Source organism: Lontra canadensis, unplaced genomic scaffold, assembly GCF_010015895.1.
Source record: "Lontra canadensis isolate GAN:19392208 unplaced genomic scaffold, GSC_riverotter_1.0 scaffold15, whole genome shotgun sequence".
Lineage (NCBI taxonomy): Eukaryota > Metazoa > Chordata > Mammalia > Carnivora > Mustelidae > Lontra > Lontra canadensis.
In genome coordinates, this window is record NW_022631009.1 from 203,931 (window position 1) to 225,082 (window position 21,152).

Here is a 21,152-nt window from a genome sequence, read left to right on the forward strand (position 1 = left end):
TAGGGATCCTGGGTGACTCAGTGGTTAAGCGTCTGCCTTCAGCTCAGGTCATGATCCTGGGGTCCTGGGATCGAGTCCTGTGTCTGGGCTCCCTGCTCAGCAGAGAACCCTTCTCCCTCTCCTCCCTGCTCGTGCCGTCTCTCTCTCTCTCTCTCTCTCTCTCAAAATCTTTAAAAAGAAACAGGAAGATGCTTGCTGGGCTTCTGTGCCTGCTTTCATCAGGCTGGAGCTGCCTGGGTCCCAGCCCTCCCTCCACTTTTAAGGCCCTGGTTCGTCAGGTCTTGTTAACTGTCACTTCTCTGGTAAGTGTCCCCTGACCTCTCCAAACTGGACTGCCTGGTCCTCCCTGTGCTTGCCGTATTCCTTGTATCCCAGCTAGGCTGTGCCCCTGAGATCTGGGGTCACCTCCGGAATAGAGGGTGTGCTGTGAATCTGACCGTGAATGAATGATGGGGCTTGGGGGGGCCTGGCATCCTTGCTTCAGGCGTCAACAAGCCAAATGGAGGCCCCTGGGTCTGACTACAAGGGAGCTGCAAGGTCAATGCTGAACCTTTCCTGGTTGCCTTGGGCTGCCCTGGGCAATTGCTGCGGGGCCATTCCCAGATCCTGACACTGCAAGCCCCTGGGACTGGCCCAGACTCAAGGACCTCGAGACCAGCCCAAGTCTCCCCGAAGCCAGGACCTGAGCTGATGAACAGCTTTGCCCAATTCCATCCCCTAGACACTTTGGCTTGCCCCATCCCTGGGGCTACAATTTCAACCGACCCCACACTAGGGGTTTTAACCCTAATTCATCAGGCCCAGGGATACCTTGGTATTACCTGAGTATTACCTTTACCACCTTTACCAGAAACATCCTGAATGTTCCCATACCTTTTGTACAGTAGGCCATTCCTGGGCACTGGGAAACAGGAGTACCCTGGTCACACAATCTACCTCTTAGTGCCTCAGTTTACCCATATGTAAACTTGGGCTGCAACTGCCTCTTCTTACATTACACAGATTCAGGAAACATGATTATTAAAGTGCTGGCTGCTCTTTGGAAGAAAATGACTCTATTTTCATGCTTTTGTCCTCTAGCTCCCCACTCCCCACTTCCCTGGAACTTCCTCAAATGTGCTCCATAGGCCAAACTAGAGCGGAAACCCCCAGGACTGGTGGGTGTTGGCAAGTGAATGGTCGCAGGCCTGGGAGCAAACACAGGCAACGATGTTGTCCGAGCACTTTTAGTTGAAAGAGAAGCAAGTTCAAAGCTGCTAGTCATTGAGGTGGAGGTCCTTGGGCCAGACAGTCCCGGCATGTCCAGCCCCGCCCCTGGAGGGCTGCTGGGGGAAGGGACCCATCAGAAATGAGGGGAGGCTTGTAGAAATGGCCTCCAGATGTGGGCCGTCCTGGGCACCAAGCCCAGCTGCTCCAGCTGCAGCCTCGTGGGCCTGTAGGCGTTGAGGTTGCTGTAGGGAGCTGGCGTGCTGTCGTGGGGCCTCAGGGAGAAGGGGGCCTGTGGGCTCAGGGCCCCCCACGGGCCAGGGTGGGGCTGAAGCCTGAGGGGCAGAGAGGGGTTGGGGGCCAGGGGACTGCTGGGCCCCGAGGACGCCGACAGACTCTGGTTCTGGGGGTTGCTGCCCGTAGAGTGGCTGCTGAAGGGGTTGGAGGATGTGTGGTCACTGGCGGAGCGGCTACTGCCACTGAGGCGGCCGGGTGGGGGGTTGCGGCCTGCTCCGGGCTGCAGGGGTGCCACCAGCCTGGGGGACTTTGGGCCCATCACAGGCTTGGAGGAGGCATAGAGGTGGCGAAACTCCTCGTCGAACAGCTCCACCGCCGGGCCCGTAAACTTGGAGAGGATGTTCCGGTGGACGTGTCCGCAGAGCCAGGTGAAGCTGCGGGGGAAGAGGAGAGTGAAGGGTGGGACAGGGAGGCCTCCTGAGTCCCCTCCCCCACAGTACACCCCCCCCAACCCCCACAGGCTCCTCTGGGGGAAGTGGGCTCATGCCTGGCTGGGGGGAAGGACTTAACATTAGCTCTCCCGCCTCTGGCCTGCTCATTTCATCCTGCAGAGCCCCTGCAGGACGACCTTGGTATCCACTTCACGGATGGCAAGACCCACAGTGCAGAAATCAGCAAGTGTTTGCAGGTGAACAGTAAAGGCACCAGACGGGATCTCTGGCCTCAGGGTTCCCTCCTGGTGCTCAGATCCTGGCTCTCCTACTGAAGCCCAAAAGGGTAAGTGAGAGCTGAGTCCCAGTGTCCCCAGCTCTGTGCTCATGAGTCCCCTAGCTGTTGAAGCCCCCTGTGAAATGTGGGAATCCCTGCCCCTTCTAACCAAAGAGGGGTCTGGGCAAGGCAGCTGCGAAACACAGGCCGCTCCTCCGTGGGAGTGGGCTCGGGAGAGGGAACCCAAGGCGGGCACGTGGGAATGGGAATGACACAGCTCGCGTGCACTTGGCCCAGACACAGGGACGTGGGCAGAGGCTTCGGCCCTCCCTCCATTTACTGGCTTTACATGAAAACAAAATGCCGAAGGCATTTATGGATTGCTTCTTACGATTCCTTGATTTAACCAAATTCCTTTTTCTCTCTGATGGACAAGTCTCCTCATTAACCCCCCCCACACACACACCCCCACTCCCACCCAAAACCCTTGAAAAGGCCTGGTGAGAGCACAGAGGCTAATAATGGGCACCCAGGCCTGGAGCGCAACCATGGCAGGATTGTCAGAGGGAGACATGGTTACTCGGAAGTTGGGGGATAGGAATGACCCCCAACCAACGGTCTCAGCCACCCACCCCCACCCCATCCACCAGCCCAGCCTGCAGAGTCCCTGCTCCGAGAGGTGGGGTGGGGCCCACGCAAGGCGGGGCCAATCCTGGGAAGAACAATGAGGCTTTGTTTACGCCTCACCCCCATCCTGGAGCCACCCACACACCCCAGAGAGGTGAGCAGCTGATGCGGGTGCGGGCCAGCAAGGGCACAGGGAAGGTGGCAGACACAGGGACAGCGGGGGACTCCTGGTTACACTAAGACGTCAGTGGCCTTGTGTTGTTTGGAATCAGACTAGATTAGGCCAAGCAACTGCGTGCTTTGCGCAACAAAACAGGTGCAAGGATGCCCTGGCAACTTTTCAGGCTCCCACGCCTCCTGTGCCCTACACCTCAGCAGGGGCCCCCCTCAAGTCCCTTGGTGTCCCTATAGACCCCTGCACAACCGTGCACCACGCTGGGCTTCTCCTCCATACCCTGTGTGGCCCTCATTCCATGCCAGAGCTATGACACTTCATCACCACCCATGGTAGGAAATACACGTCCTTTCTATGGCTGTTTGGTCCTTTGTACATGGAACTGACTTTGTCACAATCTTTGGCTCAAGGGCCACTCTCATGACTAGTCTATTCCTGGCCTGTTTTAATTTTTGTAGCTATTTATTAGTTATTTTAAATAATGTAATAAATACCAACAAACCTACCACCTAAAATAAAAAGTTACCACCTAGCCATACGCTCTCTCCCAGCAACCTATTTTCCAGGTCCGTCCCCCCACGAAAGAGGGAATCATCACCCTGAATCCTGTATTCCAGTTCCCATACTTTCCTTTCTCTGTTTAAAAAAAAAAGTTTTATGTATTCTGGAAAGAAAACATTTTAGTTGTTTTTAACATGTATGTAATATTTTGGGGTTTTTTTCCCACTTAATATTATATTACTAATATTTACCCAAGTTGTCTCTGGTTGCTGTACCTCATTCAATTTTTCCTGCTGTATAATATTTCACTGGTGGCTAGATCATGATTTACTCCTCCCGTCTCCCACTGACAACCATTCGTGTTGCTTCCACAGTATTTCCGTGGCAACCAGTGCTGTAATGAGCGTTCTTACACATGTCTTTTACTGTCCCGTGGACTCAGTCTCTTAGAAGTACCTCTAGGAGGGGAATTGCTGGATTATAGACCAGGTGAATAGAGCTTTAGCAGAAAATTCCAAACTCTTTAGAAAGTCATTTTATCGACTTGCAATCCCACCAGCAACGTAAAAAGATCGTGTACACCCAACATTTGGTATTGTCAGTATTATTTTTTTTGCTACTCAAAAAGGTATAAAATGGCAACTCATTCTAGCCTTCATTTGTATTCTTCTGGTCATGGATGGTGCAGAAGCCCTCTTCGTGTTTTCCCGCATGTTGGCTCCCAGCTGAGATGCCTGCTCCCGCCTCCCACTTGCTCTGCCTCATGCTTCTTTCTCTCATGATTCACGGGAGTTCTTTGTGGTCCTTGACACTAACCTTGCGAGGGCATCATGAAAACCTGCTCCCACTCTGTAACCCGACTTTCAGTTTCTCTCAGGGTTCTTTCAAGAACCAAAGTTCTTCATTGTAATATTGTTGGATTTAGCAATCCGTTATAGTCAAGGCTTTTTTGTGTTCTGTTTAACACAAGAGAGGGGCGTGTGGGGGCACTTGGGTGGCTCAGTCGGTTAAGCAACTGCCTTCAGCTCAGGTCATGATCTTAGGGTCCTGGGATGGAGTCCCACATCAGGCTTCCTGCTCAGCAGGGAGCCTGCTTCTCCCTTGCCCTCTGGCTGCCACTCGCTCTACCTGTGCTCTCTCACTCTCTCTTTCTCTCTCTGACAAATAAATAAATAAAATCTTAAAAAAATAAAAAAAGCATCTGCTTTTGGCTCAGGTCATGATCTCAGCATCCTGAGATCAAGTCCTGCATCAGGCTCCTTGCTCAGCCGGGAGCCTGCTTCTCCCACTGCCCCCCACCCACTTGCGCCCTCTCACTCAAATAAATAAAATCTTAAAAAAAAAAAAAAGAGGGGTGTCTGTGATAAGACACCCAGTCCTTATCCTAAGGTCTAAAAGATATTCATCTATTCTTTTCTACTAAGAGTTTTAAAGTTTGTTTTTGACATTTCAGGCCTTTTAATCTATTGGAAGGTGGCTTTTTTTATTTTTTCTTTTTCTTTCTTTCTTTTCTTTTTTCTTTCTTTCTTTTTTTTTTTTTTTTTTTTTGGTGTATGTGTGAAGTGGAATCAAATTTTCTGTGTGGGGAATTTATTTTTTTCCAGTTCCCCCTTTCCCCACCACTCTAACATGCCCCAGAGACCTCTGGGTTTTCTGCTCTGTTCCATCTGTCAGTCTGTTAGCTCCTCCTCCAATGCCACCTCTTCAGGATTACTCCAGCTCCACAACAACCTGAGCTCTGGCGGAGCCAGTCCTCCTGCCTGTTCTTCAGATTTACAGTGGCTAATCTTGGAGAAAAACATTTTACATCATCACCTACTCACATGTACAAACACAAACATCACCACACAACAGTTTCCAGAACATTCCTTACCTCAGTGTGCTCTCAGTATATTTATTCTATCTTATTTCATTATCAAAAAGAAAAAATATTCCAGGCATCATCCACCAAATCGATTTCATGTCCTGCTAATGTGTAATGAGGCACAGGGTTTGAAATGCTTTGTTCCCCTAGCTACACTGGATGGCCAGGACCTTACATGGACTTTAATTAATTTGTTCATTCATTCATTCATTCATTCATTCAGCAAATATTATGGTCATATAAAATATTCAGGCACTGGATGAACTGTACTTCATGCCAGGAACGCAACAGAGAAGAAAACCAGGTTCTGACACCATGTTTACAATCTTGGCTGAACAAATCCACAGAGAGGCTCTCTAGGAGATGATCTGGAAACTATAAGGTAAGGAGTTAGTGGATTAAGATAGCAAGAATGAGCTCTCCAAAAGAGGGCATACACAGCAAGTGCAAAGGCCCTGAGGCCTGAAAGAGCATGAAAGACTGAAGCAACACAGTGCGCCTACAGCACAGTGGAGAGGAAGGAAAATCCAGCTCAGACAGAGGCCATGGTAAGCATGATTTTTTTTTTCCCCTAGTCGCAGTGACAAACATGGAAGGATTTTAAGGATGCAAGTAATTTGATTTGGCTTATGTTTAAAAATCTTTCTCTTCCTGGTAGAGAAAGCTCAGAGGTAGAATGTGGGTCAGGGCAGGACCGGAATCAGGGCCAGTTAGGTTCTCATGCTGTGCCCTCCAAGGCCCAACCCCAAAGGCACCAACGTCCTGGACCTGCCAGCAGACGTGGGAGCTCTGGTTGATGCCGGGGCACCTTCTAAGCTCATGCTGATCTCAGAGCACACACCACGCCGCTCTGTAGCTCTTTACCCATGAGAAAAATATTGTGGAACTAGACAGTGATCACGGTCGCACACAAGCGAATGTACTAAATGTCACTGAATTACACATTTAAAATGGTTCATTTTAGATTATGTGAATTTCCCAGTAAAAATCAAAGGAAGAATGAGAGAGAATTCCTCAGCTATGGTGGGCCCCTGACTCCAGGCTTGGGCCTTGGATCTGGGGCAGATGCCCCGACAGAGATCTGACCCTTCCCATCCTGGTGGTGAGCGAAGTCTAGTGGCAGCTTAGTTAAGGTCAGAGGTCAAGGTCAGAGGCCTCAAAGTCCTGATGTGTGGTTTGAGGCTCAGATCCCACCTAGAGCCTCATGGCTTGATGTCCAAAGGCCTTTGTCACTCTCCAAGGAAAGAACCAAAGCCAAGAAGGTGGCTCTGGCCACTTGGGGAGAGACGCTCAGTCCCACCGCAGCCTCTCACAGAGCAAGTGCGCGCTGGGTGCCGGGCCCAAGGATTGGAAGCCCGCGGGCGCCCTTTGGCACAGGTGCCCAGTGAAGCAAAACAAGGAGAGAAGCTGTGGGTGGAAATACACAGGAGGCTCAGTGACCCCTGGATGCCGGAGGTGTCCCCTCAGGGCTGCCCGTCTCAGAGCCCCTCCTGACAGAGGAGTTACGAACTGGCTTCCTCCCCCTGCAGGCTGACGGCACCTCACTCAGCAGCCGGGCAAATGGCGGCGCAGGGAAAGGTGGAGAGAAAGCCAAGGGGAGCCAAGGGGAGCCAAGGGGAGCTTCACCCAGCTCGGCTACCCCTTCCCAGGCTCGCTTCCCCCTCCCCCAGCACTCGCTCTGTCTCTTCTCTGTACTGGTTCTTTTTTTTTTTTTTTTTTTTAAAGCAATCTCTACACCCAACAGGAAGCTTGAACTCACAATCCCAAGATCAAGAGTCACATGCTCTACCAACCAAGCTGGTCACAACTGGCTGTTGTTTATCTCCTTAGTTTGAATGGGAACTCCAGAGGGGCACCCCAGCCTTGAAGCATGCCTGGTATGTACCCAGTAGGTCTCTACAGAATGTTGAATGAAGGAAGGAACAGAGAGGTATAGTGACTTGCCCAAGGTCACCCAGCCAGGAAGCTACAGAGCTGGGAATTGAACCTCTGTTGTCTGACTTCTAGTTGAGGCTGCCGCCACAGCCAATCCCTAGCACCAGCCTTAGGTCCCAAAGGGTTTGGACACACTTCTGAAAATAAAACAGGACACAGGCACACATACACACAGAGCCCAAAACGAACTGCACAGCTTTACCAGCACGCCTGAGACAGCTGAGGAGGGAAGAAGAAGATTCCGTGTCCTATTGCAATCTACAGGGAAACGGGGAAGTCCCTCTCTACCCCGAAGCCCCCCTCCCGCCCCCCACCTGCCATGAAGGGTCCAGAAGTCCGCCTTCTGCCCAGGCTGGTCCTGCCTCTGGCCTCATGCATGTGATGAAGTCCCAGCTCGGCCCGAGCTGCACCCTGGGAGCCACCGGGCAGGGATAAGTGCCGGAGCAGCTGGGGCTGCTCTGTGCCAGGCTGAGCCTTGGCCTCCTCGAAGCCTTCAGCAGGGGAAGCCCAGTGCTCACCTGTACGACCCCGACAGGACATATCTCCAGTCCGAGATGATGAACTTCTCCTGGATTTGGCCGGCGAACTTCCGGCCTGATTTGGCACAGTACACCTCTCCTTCCACACTCCGGATGGAGATGTTCTATTGGAAGGGGAGTCAGGGTGTCACCCACTATTTCCATATATATAGATACGTGTTTGCCTAGGAAAACATCTGGAAGGACGCGCAGCAAGACACAGGCAGGGATAATCTCTCATTCATAGGCTCATCGGCTATTTTTATTTTTCTCTTGGCTAAATTTCCTAAATTCTTTTCGTTGTCCTGACATTATCTGAGTCATGGGGGGTGGGGGAAGGGAGGAATAGGGAGATGGTAGAATTTAAACAAAGTGTCAAACTGAAGAAAGAGGAGGACCTAATGCCCAAGGAGCCCTGCGTCTAGGCTCCCAGGGACCACAGAGGCCTGGCAAGCCCAGCCTTGCCTTGTTAGTGGCTTTAGTGACATGAGTCCCTGACCCCAAGCTGGTCAGAGGGAAGTGCAGTCAGAGGGGGTACCTTTGTGGAGACCTCAGTGGGCCCTCGATTCTCCTAAGGAAAGCTGTGTCCACAGCCCAAATCATGGTCCCATTTGTCCCTTCCCCCGCCCCAGGAACACCTGCTGCCCCAGGCCTCAGCCAGAACCCTTGTGATGCTGGAAAAATGAAAAGGTGGGCCAAGCTTGGGGATCTCTGAGACAGGTGGGATCCTGCTGTGATCCCGTGAATGTCCCTGGTCTCTGGGCAGGCTCTGGGAAGGGGATGCCCAATGCTTCCAGCCGCTCCATAAGCTCTGTGACACGCTGAGAGGAGGGCCACATGCCGCCGTCCCTTGGTGGGCAGAGGACTGGCAGGCGTGGCTGGAGTGGGCCATGGTGGCAAGGCCTGTGCTGATGGCCTCCTGTTGAGGTGGTGCGATCCAGGTCAAGCAAGCCTGGAGGCCTATGGCTCAGGGAGGCGCCGGAAGTTCGGCTCCGTCCCAGGCAGTGAGGAGGGGAAGGGCGGGAGAAAAGGTGGATGGCGGGGTCTCCTAGAAGCTGACGGGGCTGAGCCAGAGCCAGTCACCAAGGGACCCACCTACCTGCGTGCTGGTAAGCACTGGGCGGTCCTACGCTGGGCCTCGAGTCAGCTACCCTAAATCTGACACGACGAAAACCTATCTCTGGGTTTCTTTTCTCCTTGCCAGAAGAGGGAAGTGGGTGGGAGTTGGGGTCAGTCCAAGAGGATCAGCTTCCTGTCGGGGCTGTGGAGTCCTCTGCGCCCATGCTGCCCGGGCCTGGAAAGCGCGGCCACGGGGCTTCTTCAGCCGAGAGATCAAGGCACACGCGGCACCGACTACGGCTCACGAGACACCCATGGGCCCCTTTCAGTTCACAGCCCCCGTGGATCTTCGTGAGGCCAAAGAGCTGTAGGCAGGGGTGATGGCAATCTCTTCTGGGTCCGGTCCCGCGGCCTCCCCCTGCTCTCTGGCTCCCTGCCCCTGCCATCTTGGAGGCCACATTTTCTTTACGGTGTAGCTGCAGGAGGAGGGAGGGCTGTCTGTCCTATGCTGGCCTTTGAGCAAGAAATAAACCTTTACTACGCTGAGCCATTGAGATGGGGGTGGTGGGGAGTAAGCACGGCCTAAGCTATCCCATCCTAATACAAAATACCTTCTGGATGCTCGCCAGGGGCCCTACCTTGAGGTGGCAGTCAGAGATCTGGACTTTGTCACACATCTCTTGGAAGAGTGTCACACCTCCCTGGTCCAGGAGCACACACACGAACACCCCACGCTTGTTGGCCGCCTCTAGAATGTCACAGAAGATCTCCACATCCGTGAACACATCCATCAGGATGGCCAGGACCTGGGCCAGGGCAGAGGGGTGGAAACAAAAAGTCAGGGGCCAGGAGCTAACTGGTTTCCACCGAGCTTCCTAGGTCCCGGTGGGCCGAAGACAGCAGCTGCCCTTGCTGCTGCTTTGGAGGAGACAGCACGATGTGGGGGGCTCCGCCAGGGCAGCACTGCAGGGAAAAGAGCTGGAGCAGAGCCCTCGGCGCTGACTCCATCTGTCCAATCCAACCACGGGCCCCCCGGCCTCGGGGCCCACGGCCGGAGCGCAGCATGCACGGGAGGAAGGAGGTAAAGGCAGAGACGCAAAGGCACAAGGAGGGGAGGAAAAGAGCAAGGGGACGTGGTCAGGCAGGTTCCGAGCTGAGGTCTGGATGTCAAGTCCCGGCTGCTCAGCCACGTGGCGCTCGAAGGCACTCCATGGCCACTGGTTTCCCAAAGTTTTTAAGCCACAGCATACTGCCTCGAGCAAAATCCCTGGGGAGACCCTAGAGAGAGACAAGCAAGCAGTCACCTCTCCTGCACAAGCAACGTGTTTGGGCGGGGCCACTGCCAGGCGCCCGATTGGGCGCGAGGCGGGCACATCACCAAGGCCAGACCAATGAGCGCACGGCATCCCCTGCTGGCCCCAGAGATTGGCCCAGGGCCGCTCACATGACCTAAGTTATTCTAATGACAGCCAGCCCAGGACTCGTGTGGGGACTCCGGGAAAGGAGGCGTTCCTGCTGCGCGGGTCCCTCCGGGAGTGGAGTGTGAGCTACGGCTGCCAGCAGCCATCTTGCCGCCACGTGGCCGCTGCCGCCTGAGAACGAGGTCAGCCCCAGGACCACGCACATGGCCAGCCTCACTCGAGCGTCGTTCGAACATCTGGTTTCAGTCATGTTTTGAAGCCAGTCCTACCCTCGACTTTCCCACTGTAGATGTCAATGCATGTTCCTCTTGTGTTTGGGGTTGTTTTCCACGATATTGTGATTTATAAAAAGAAACATGTGTTTGATCTTTGTCCCTGTTTCCAGCACCAAGCTCTAAAGCCTTTGGAATTTCCTAAGTGATGAGAGGGACCGTGATGAAGGTCCTTTGTTATGTTAATGAGGTGACTGTCTGATGGGGGCTGGTGGCCTGGGGAACCTACTGTGTGATTAGAGAGTTGGAATTTTCGGTCCTTCCCACCTCCTTACTCCAAGGAAAGACAAGAGGGGCTGGAGGTTAAATCAACTGCAAATGCCAGTGATGTAATCAGTCGTGCCTAACGAAACCCACCTAAAAAGACCACCGGTTCAGAGAGCTTCTGGGTTGGTGATTTGGGGAGAGCAGAGTGGTCAGAGAAGGCATGGAAGTTCCATGCCCTTCCCCATACTTCGCTGTGTGAATCTCTTCCATCTGGCTGTGCCTGAGCTCTACCCCTTGTAATAAACTGGTAATCTAGAAAGTGTCGTGAACCACTGTAGCAGACTGACCAAACGGAAGAAAAGGGTCGTTGGAGTCTCCTGTCTGAGCTCCGGACTGGCATGGGTTGGGACATCCAGCTGTCTGAGAATTGCTCCGTGGTGGGGGACCCCCACACAGTGGGACTAGAGCAGAATTAGACCCGTGTCACCCAATCAAAAGTCTGTCCTAATACCCAAATCACGGCATATTGACAAGTGGATATGGCAGCCATTAGCAATGATAACTATAACGGTCACATGAAAACTGGTCACATGAAAACATGGTGAAATGTTGAAGCAAAACTGTTGTATGATCCATGCTCGACACAGGTGTATTAGCAATGAATGAATTCAGTGAAAAAGGATAACAGAGCACAAGGTGATAGTCTGTCCAGTATGACTGCGAGTGAGGGAAAGCGGTGTGTAGACACATTAGCAAGCACAAGGCCCAAACTAGTGGACAGGTTTGGACTGGGCAGTATGGCAGTTTTCAACATTACCTGTAATAACGTTCCACCATTTTTCTAATAATTGCTGTGTGTGTGTGTGTGTGTGTGTGTGTTGTGTGTGTATGTGTTATATATAGAGAGATATATGTATTCTATAGAGATATATATGTATATACAGATTTATAGATATATCGACCATCAACACCTGGGAAGTAGCCAGGACAAGAAGAGGGTCATTGAAATAGACAAAGGAGTGTCTGGTACCCACATGGAGCTGACTTCCTGCCCAGATGATGTGACTGTCTGGACAGGGGTAGGAAGGCAGAAAAGATGTTCTAATAGGGAGGCCACGCTCCTTTAGAACCATGGCCCTGTAAGCACACGGTTGTCTCTACACATTTAAACTTACAAGTGCCAGCAGCAACCCAGGCCCTCGCTGCTGGAAGAGAAATGGTTCCTCCTTGAGGGCGGTATAGGTGAGAGGGATGCCTCTCTCTCCCCAGGAGGTCAGTAAATCCTCCCCAGTTGTGTTCCAGCAAGTCCTTGGTTCCTAGAGACAGGGCTGGTGACAGACTGAACAGAGAAGCGGCCATGTTTACCAATACCCCACGTCGTGATTGGAGGGATGCTTGGAAAAACAGGCTCATGATGTCTAGGTTTATCCTGTTGGCCTCCTGTTGGCTCCCAGCGGATTGACTCAAGGCCCATAATCTCTTCAGTCCCTTACAGGGTGTCATGGAATGAATGACGACCTCCCTAATGATATGTCCACATCCTGACCACCAAAATCTGTGGACGTGATCTCCCTTGGAAAAAGTCTCCGCAGGTGCAATTAAGACTTTCAAGATGAGGGGCACCTGGGTGGCTCAAATGGTTAAGTATCTGCTGCCCTGGGAATGAGCCCCACCTAGGGCTCCCTGGTCAGTGGGGAGTCTGTTTCTCCCTCTCCCTCTGCCTGCCCCCTGCTTGTGCGCACTCTCTCTCAATTGAATCAATAAAATATTTTAAAAAGAGAGAGAGACTCTCAAAATGAGATCATCCTGGATTATCCAGTGGGCCCTAAATCCAATGGCAAGTGTCCTTGTAAAAGACACTCTGAGGGGGCTCTTGGGTGGCTCAGTGGGTTAAAGCCTCTACCTTCGGCTCAGGTCATGATCTCAGGGTTCTGGGATCGAGCCCCACATTGAGCTCTCTGCTCAGCAGGGAGCCTGCTTCCTCCTCTCTCTCTGCCTGCCTCTCTATCTGCTTGTGATCTCTGTCAAATAAATAAATAAAATATTTTGGAAAAAAAAAAAAGACACTCCGAGGAGACACGGGGTGGGAGGAATGCGGGGGCACATGAAGTCAGAGGCAGAGGCTGGAGTGAAGTGGCCACAAGCCAAGGAACGCCCGTAGCCACCAGACGCTGGGAGCAGAAGACAGGACCCTCCCCGAGAGACTTCAGAGCAAGGAAGGCCCAGCTGATACCTCCATGTTAGGTCTGCCTTTCAGAGCAAGGAGAGAATATCTCGTTTTAAACCACCAGCGGGCTGGTAACTTGTCTCAGCAGCTCTGGAACACTGAGACGGAGGGGTCACATACTGTCCAGACGACAGTGCTCTCCCGGGGTGTTAGGGAGCTGTGGCTCCAGACCCCATGTTACTGGAAATGAGCTGAGTGCCTTCCGACAACTCACTTACCCTCTCTGGGGCTCAGTTTCTTTACCGATAAAACACTGCTCAGGGCGCCTGGGTGGCTCAATGGGTTAAAGCCTCTGCCTTCGGCTCAGGTCATGATCTCAGGGTCCTGGAACCAAGCCCTGCATCCGCATCCGGCTCTCTGCTCAGCAGGGAGCCTGCTTCTCCCTCTCTCTCTGCCTGCCTCTCTGTCTCCTTGTGATCTCTCTCTGTCAAATAAATAAATAAAAAATATTAAAAAACAACAAAACACTGTTCAAAAATAGAGCATTAGCTATCATTCAAGCTGCATCTAACCCTGAGCCCAGATAATATAAATGAATCCAGGTGCAAAAAGTAAAGGTTTTTATTCTCGTTTGACTATGATTTTTATGGGCCTTGTGAGCAAGTATGAATCATGTTAGAATAACGCCATGCAAACATGTTTTAGTCCAGGTTGTAGAAGAGGATTAAAAGTAGTGCGACACCTCTAGGGGCATAAAAAAGAACTAAAGTAGGCAGTCCGCTGGACCAGCACGTTGGGGTAGGGTTGGCCGGGAAGAAGGAGGTATTTCCGCCACCTCTTGCTAAAGAAGGAAGCCCAGCCTGCCAGGCGGGCTTGGCAATTTGAGCAGCACAGAGACCCAGGAGCCCCGCTAGGGGAGATGCTGGTCCCCTGGGGCAATCCCCAGAAGCAAGGGTCATCCTGTGGGGACCTCAAATCCTGGCTGAGAGTCCCTCACCCACTGCCCACTGCCGGACAGATGTAAGCTCCCCGGGGCTGGAAACCCTGCTGCTTTGGGAATAGCAGGGTGGAGGAGGGGAGAGGGGGTTTGGGTCCTACTGGGGCCCAGCTTGTTGGGGACAATCTCACCCCATCCCCCACTCTCTGCCTCTACTTCTCTTCTTGCCTCTTTCTCTTGTCTGTGCTGAGGCTCCTTTGTTTTCCCCAAACAACAGCAATAGCACCGGCACCAGCACCGTGGAGTCAGCGGGAGCAGCCTTTTATGGTTTTGCAAATCTCCCCGCTATCTGGCCTGCCAGGAGCCAGCTGCCTTCTGGGATCTGCTTCTGCAGCGATCCGCTGTGCTGGGCTGCGTGGGTGGCGGCGTGGGAAGGCCGGCCGGCCTCTCACAGAGGACTGGTTAGAGAGGGCATGACCTCCCAGGCCTGCTGAACCCATCTGGGAACCCTCAGGGATCCTGACCACACTCAGAGGATGCATTCATCGTGCTGTTTCCATCTTTTAGGATGTCTGCCATCCAAGGCCAGCTCACACCTTGCTAGAAGCACGAGATGCACACCAAGTCAATGGTCCTCCTGCCCTAAATGACCCCAGGGCCATGTCCCAGACCATGAGCCCAGAGCCTGCTGACATGATTCCAACCAGCCACTCCTAAGCTGCTCACCCTGCCTGCCCTCCCCTGCCTGAACAAGCACAATAGGGGCCTGTGCGCCTGCATTCCCCGCGCCCCCCCCCATGCTTCCTGTGTGGTCCCGCATGGTCTGCTCTGCCCCCTGCTTCTAGGGAGCTGTGAGCAAAACCTTCTTGTTTCATGCCGGTCATTTCCATGCCTGTATGTCGTCCCACCCATCCCTCTGACACCTCCTGACCTTTGCCTGGAATCCCTTTCCCTTCCTCTCTGCCTGACCACCTCTTACTCAGCCTGTGAGACTCAGCTTGGAGGCCCCCTCTTCCAGGAAGCCTGCCTTAGTCACCCTGTCCTCCCCTTCCAGGCACAGAGGCTTGCTCACACCCAGGGCTGCCTCCCAATCCCTGTTGTCTTCTCCTTCCCTACTTGGGCAGGCAGAGGCAGGGAGCTCTCCAGAGGGAGGTCGGCCTCTGGATCCGTTCTGCCACCTGGGTCCAGGGCCCGGCTGTGAATTAGGTTTTGTGGCATAAAGGAATGCGAGGAATTCCTGCTGGTTTAGAAGTGGAAACTGGTCTAAAAACCACCGAGCTTGGGCTGGCTCTGTGTGTTTTCCTCTCTGGAGCCTGAAGCCACAGGGGGAACATGCAAACCTATCGACTTTCCAGCTCTGAGTGGACAGGACAGCCTGTGACTAGGTTCCCACCTCCCTGGCATCAGGGCCTGGGACAAGCGGGCGTGGTGGGGACTGCGGCAAAGGGGACTTACCCACCAAAAAGCGGGTCTTGGTGGGGCGCCACTCAGCAACAGAGAGCCAGCTCTTCCCATCTGCTGAGAGGAACTGGAAATGCTTACTTTTAGGTGAAATCCTCAGGTTTTGAAGTGTCTTTTTTTTTTTTTTTAGATTTTATTTATTTATTTGACGGACAAGGATCACAAGTAGGCAGAGAGAGAAGGTGAAGCAGGCTCGGAGCCCGATTCGGGACCTGAGCCGAAGGCAGAGGATTTAACCACTGAGCCACCCAGGTGCCCCTTGAGGTGTCATCTTAAATTGAGAACGTGCTGTACTAGAGAAACAAAGGATACAGGCCGGAGGGCGGGGCTTAGGCCCACAGAGAGACAGAAGCCTCAGCTGGGTGGGGAAGAGGGGACAGGGGAGGGACTCAGCGGCAGGATGGCGGGTGGGGACTGCTTCACCAGCCCTGACTGGCTTCCTTCCAGGGAGCCTCACTCACCCCCAGAACTGCAGCTGTGGTTGAGAACTTCCCCGACACCACTGGTCCCTACCCCTCGGGTGGGCACTGACCTTCCCTCAGACTGACCAGAGCCAGCCCTACTCTGGATCACAAGTAGGCAGAGAGAGAAGGTGAAGCAGGCTTGGAGCACGATTCGGGACCCGTCACGGAAACATGAAATCCCTGAGACCTGAAAAGCCAGTGCTCCACCCATTGTCACCTTAACTAGTTTTCCAGAACTGCACTCCTTTCCCCTCTTCCACACACAGCCCTGCCACCCGAAGCTGGGCTTTTCCTGGAGCCTTCAGCTTTCAGTAGCAGGACTGGGAGCCTAGCAGAAAATGAGCTTAAATACCAGCTGGTCCTTTGCTGAGTCTACTCTTGTCCCTCTGCAGCTTCAGGAGGGGGGAGTGGGCGGCCAACACCCCGTTCGGACTCGTCCCCCCAGCCCTTCCCCAGCTGCGGCAGGAAGCCACCGATCCCATCCGATCCGGAGCAGCGGGAGAACTGATGACCAAATGCCTGTCACTGTGCCTGAAATTCTACCGGCCAAGCTCTGGTCATGAAATATATTTCTTCTTTCTTCTTCCTTTTTTTTTTTTTTTTTAAAGATTTTATTCATTTGAGAGAGAGCCTGCATGAACAGTGTGGAATGGCAGCGGGAAAGGGAGAAGCAGTCTCCCTGCTGAGCAAGGAACCCCACCTGGGACTCAACCCCAGGACCCTGGGATCATGACCTGATCCGAAGGCAGACCCTTAACCCACTGAGCCACCCAGGTGGCCCTATTTTCTTCTTCTAAAGTCAAGTATTAAAATGTAAATATTCTGGGGAGAAACCTTCTCTGTGCCTATTCTGTCTTCTGTCTGACCACCGGCTGGATTGAGGGGCTGCTGGGTCATTTGTGGACAGACAGGTCAAACCTGAGTCTGAGAGGACAAGGGACAAGTGTGTGTCTCAGTGGTGGCCCCTTCATTTGGAAGCACAGAGGTGAGGGGACTGGCCCTAGCTGGGGTGGGTGGGGGGCAGTGGACAAGAAAGGGACTTGGGTGCTGCGTCCTGTGGAAGGAGTAGGCCTTCGTCAGGTGGAAAGCAGGGAAGTTGAAGGGGTCCCAGGCAGAGGGAACAGCACATGCAAACCTCTGAAGACTGAGCAAGGAGGGCTGGAGAGTCTGCAGGTCCCTAGGGACAGAGCGGCCGGAGCCGAGAGAGGAGATGGAGAAGTTGTGAGCCATAAGGAGTTTGCTCTTCCCACTGTGGGCAACTAGGAGCCATGGAGGGCTCTAAGCAGAGAAGGGACCCACTTAGACTTGAAGTATAGAAGAAGTGCTCTACAGCCACATGGAGACTGGAAGATGAAAGAGGAGGGGCAGGCAGGAAGCGATGGCAGGAGTTCCAGTGAGGGGTGGTGGTGGTCTAGCCCCAGACCATGACAGGTGGGATCAGAAAGTCAGTAATCCAGGGCAAGACAGACAATAACATCCGTGACCCCTTCCTCAGCCCCAGTCTTCTGAACTCCATGCCTTGGGCAGGACCCACCCCCCCCTCCTCCTCCACCAGCACCCTTCCTCCCCCTACCCCAAGGCCAAGGAGACACAGGCGCCTGCCCCCCATACCTGGCTGGTCCGGGTGATGCAGCGGCGAATGAGGTCTCTGATGTTGTTGTGCTTGTCCGCCTGGAAGTACACGGTGGCGCTGGACTTTTCCTTCAGGTAGGGCTTCTGGGCTGAGGCCCAGGTGTGCAACAGGGTCGGCTCGCTGCCCTCGGAGGCCACAGGGAAATAGGTTCCTGATGGCAGGGAGCAGGAGTCCAGTCCCCGGGGACTGGCCTCTATTCCTCCTGGGGGCTCCGGGGCACAAGAGGGCTCCTTGGCCTGGGCCTGGATGTACTGGGCCTCCACCGAGGACAAGAAGTCGACCTCACCTTCCTGGCCGAGTGCCTGCCAGTAGGCCTCGGGCCCCCCATCCAAGAGGGCGTCTGTGGCCAGCCGGGCACTCTCATTGTCGCTGAAATCGGCCCTGGTCGGCCGGACCCACTGGCTCTTGACCTCTTCCAGGCGTTTCCGGATCTTGCCCACATGTCTCGACCAGCTCATGTTGCCCTGTACCCCGGTTGTGGCGGACAGGAGGCTGTGGCTTGAGCTCCTCCTGATATCAGGGCAAGCGGGCCATGCCACGGCGGAGAAGAGCCCTTAGTGCTCCTGGGAAGCACCCGGCATCCACCTGCCACCTGTCACGCCCGCTGGAGGAAGTGATTTACCGCAGGGCGAGCAACACGTCCTGGGATCGGGATCATCATCACAGCCAGGCCCTGGCTTATCTCAGCGCCTCCGCCCTGCCCGCGGGCTGAGGGCCGGCTCTGTCACGCCCGGGCACACTCAGCCCTGGGAGCCGTCCTCTGCACTCATTGCACAACTCTCCAGAGCCCCTGCCTGCCGTCAGAGCTGGGAGGCTCTCCCAGCACCCTCGGGCCTTGGCCCCTCCTGTGCTTCTGTTCCAACGCAGTTGGTTGGAGACAAGAACTCCCCTGCAGGGGAAAGAGGTTTCCCTGAGAATGCGCCAGCCTGGGGAGGGGAGTTGAACGCAGGCCAGACAGCGGTGTCCACCAGGCACACTCCTTTCTTCCAGTGACAACGAGGTCCCAGCCTCCGGTCCTCTGAGAAAGCTTTGCTCTGCTCCCTCTCTCCCCTGCTGTGTTCGCCAGAGAAGCTCTGGTCTGGGGACTGCATGACCTGCTTGGAGTACGGCCTGGAGAGGACCCTGTCACTGGGTCTGGGTCCGGGGCCTTGGGACCCATCTTCTCCCAGCTAGAGAGGGCAGGTGGCAGCAGGTGTGTTTGAAGTATAGGAACACTAAGGGAGAAGGCACATTTCTTTCCAGGTCAGGTCATGGTCACATCCATGTCGGTGGAATGCCATGTCTGTCTTTGGGTTCAGCCAGAAACAGACTGAGACAGGATTCGAGTATAATAAGTAGTTCGTTGGAAGGTGATTCCAAGAAGGGCCAATGGGGAAGGGAGGAGTGAGACAGGACGGGCGGGGAGCCCCCAGGGGCCATGATTACGAGCAGGCCACTGTGGTGCACATCTGAGATTTATGAACAATGAGGGACCATGTGGGGTCATTCCCGCAGGGCCCCCTGGGAGACGGCATAGAGTACATCTTAGAATTTTGCGACCCAAAGGGTGAGAATTTATCTGCCAGCCTCCATCTGTCATCGGCAGAGGGCTGCTCCTGGGCCCACACTGACCCTCAGGAGCGGGGCCTGCCCTGTGCTCACCAGGCACGACCCTGAAGCCAGAGGAAGCATGTGGTCCGACTCTCAGGGGCGCGGCCAGAGACTCACCGGAGAGGGGAGGGCTAAGAGGATGGAAGTAGGGCCCCAGGAACATCTGCTGAGAAAACTGCCAGAACACCGGGACTGTGAGGGTCCTCGCAGGGCTGGCATAGAGGAGGAGCCAGAAGTCTGTCTGGGGCTCATCTATTCTTTGGAAGAAAATGGCTGTCGGCATCTTTAAGCAGTGGTCCAAGTAGCTCGGTCCAGTAGGAGGCAGTATTTGTAAAGGTACAGTCCAAAGTAGAGAAAAAGAGATTTCTTCTCTTCTTTTGAAGGTCATTGAAGAAATCCAGTTCACACCCTCAGCGACCCTCCCTTCATCAGATGTTATCTAATCCCTGGACCCCTCCCGACGACAGGCTCACAAACTCTCTGCCCAGTGCTCGCTGGCTCTGTGCCCTTCCACCTGTCCCTTCCGCCAACTCTCGCTGATGGAGATAGGCTTAACCTCTTCCCCACTTTCTCCTCTGAGCCTGCCTCTTCTCTGGCCCTCCTCAGTCCCTTCTCCCATTCTGTGTCACCTCTATCCAGTGCCCAGTCTGATGAAACCAACCTGGGGAGGGGAGTAATGATGCCTGGGGTTTGTTCTGGGTCACACCCCGGCTGGAAATCTGACCGTGGCTCTCCATGGTCTGCCTTGTTAAGTACTGTTTCCAAGGTTTGCATCGGAGACGTGTGCTTGAGACCTGTGTCGATATGCCTGCCTGACCTCTCCTACACTTGGCTATGCTTGAGTGCTCTCTGCAGGCTAGCCATCTGTGCTGAGAGAGACACTGATTAGTGGGCCTCATTTCACAGATGAGGAAGCCAAGGCTCAGAGAGGTTGAATAACTTGTCCAAGATCACACAGCTGCTGAGTGGCATAGCCTGGGCACTGTCACCCCAAAGCCCATGTGTTTTCCACTATGCCAAATTTCACCCTTTCCCTTCTCCTCCCCTTTCTCCTTCTACCCTTAGAATAATCCACATCCTCTTACCAGTTCCAGAATGTATGCAGGGGAGAATGAAAGAAGGGGGGTGGGTGGGATGGGGTTCTCCTCTCACTCAGGCCCAATTCTCTTTGTCCGATGAATAAATGATTGAGGGACCCCTGAAATGGTGGCTGGTCTCCCACACCTGTGGGGACTATTTTTACCTGTGCACTTGCAGAGTAGTTCTAATTGAAGAAAAAAATCTAAATGGAACTTTCACCTGTAGAGCTGCTGGAAGAAGATCCTGTTTCTGCTTTCCTTATCTCCATGCCCTCACAAGACCCAGAGATTCTACTTAAACCCTTCAGAATAGACAGAGATACAGTCTATGTACGTTGGCATACCTATTCCCTTATTTCTGCGTCCCTGGCAGACATGACTAGTGGATCCCAGAACTCTTTCCCCAGGAACTGAGAACCAACCCTCCCTGCCCTATATGGGGCTGAGATAGAAGCCCTCCCCTGGAGGAATCTTAGATGTACCATAAGCACTCCATTTGCTGATGAAAGAACAGAAGCACAGAGAGGGGACATCACGCATCTGGTTGTCTGTGCAGGTCACCGGGGTTGTCCTTCCCTCCTCTCCCTCACAGCCCTGCCCCTGTGGACCATCACTGTTCCCCTACCTGGGATTGTGCACCTGGACCGGGAAGTCTGGCCAGCTGTTGAGCCACACCTTCATATGATGAGAAATCCTTACCAAAGACCCCTGAGTTGCAGGCACGGTGGGTTGCAGAGGACTTACCTCCTTCCGGCCTTCTGCCTGAAGCGTAGTCTCCCCGGCAACTGATGACACCCACAAGGAGAGGAAGAATATTAGCCAATGAATGAAATGAAGGGTGGTGGGGCTTGGCAGTTTGGGTTCTTCACCCAAGGGGCATCTGGCAATGTCAGGCATTTTCGGCTGTCACAGCTATGGGGGTGAGTCTGCTGGCAACAGGGGTGTGTAAGCCAGGGATCCTGCTGCATCCTACAATGCACTGGATGGCCTCCACGACAAAGAGCTAACTGGCCCCAAATGTTGATACTGCGAGAGCCTGGGCAGGTACGGCCTGGACACCTCGGAGGGGATGACGGACCCTTGCTCGTGTT

At 53.8% G+C, this 21,152-nt stretch overlaps 1 protein-coding gene across 1 annotated transcript; it reads right to left on the minus strand.

The window, feature by feature from the left end:
* Positions 1-1,210: 1,210 nt before the first annotated feature.
* FAM83A (family with sequence similarity 83 member A) lies at positions 1,211-18,019 on the minus strand. The gene is made up of 4 exons (XM_032858395.1): positions 17,371-18,019; positions 9,469-9,636; positions 7,772-7,896; positions 1,211-1,877 (listed from the first exon to the last, which is right to left on the minus strand). Exons 1-4 carry the CDS (start codon positions 17,848-17,850, stop codon positions 1,343-1,345), a joined length of 1,308 nt encoding a protein of 435 aa, XP_032714286.1. The 5' UTR covers positions 17,851-18,019; the 3' UTR covers positions 1,211-1,342.
* Between the last annotated feature and the right edge of the window lie 3,133 nt (positions 18,020-21,152).

Bases quoted from the DNA above. Each gene is read 5' to 3' on its own strand.
- FAM83A (XM_032858395.1), bottom strand. From the start codon at position 17,850: ATGAGCTGGTCGAGACATGTGGGCAAGATCCGGAAACGCCTGGAAGAG. The intron at 7,897-9,468 runs GTAGGGCCCCTG...CCCTTCCAATAG, and splicing joins TCTCTGACTGCCACCTCAAG to AACATCTCCATCCGGAGTGT. The intron at 1,878-7,771 runs GTGAGCACTGGG...CTTCCCCCGCAG, and splicing joins GTCCTGTCGGGGTCGTACAG to CTTCACCTGGCTCTGCGGAC.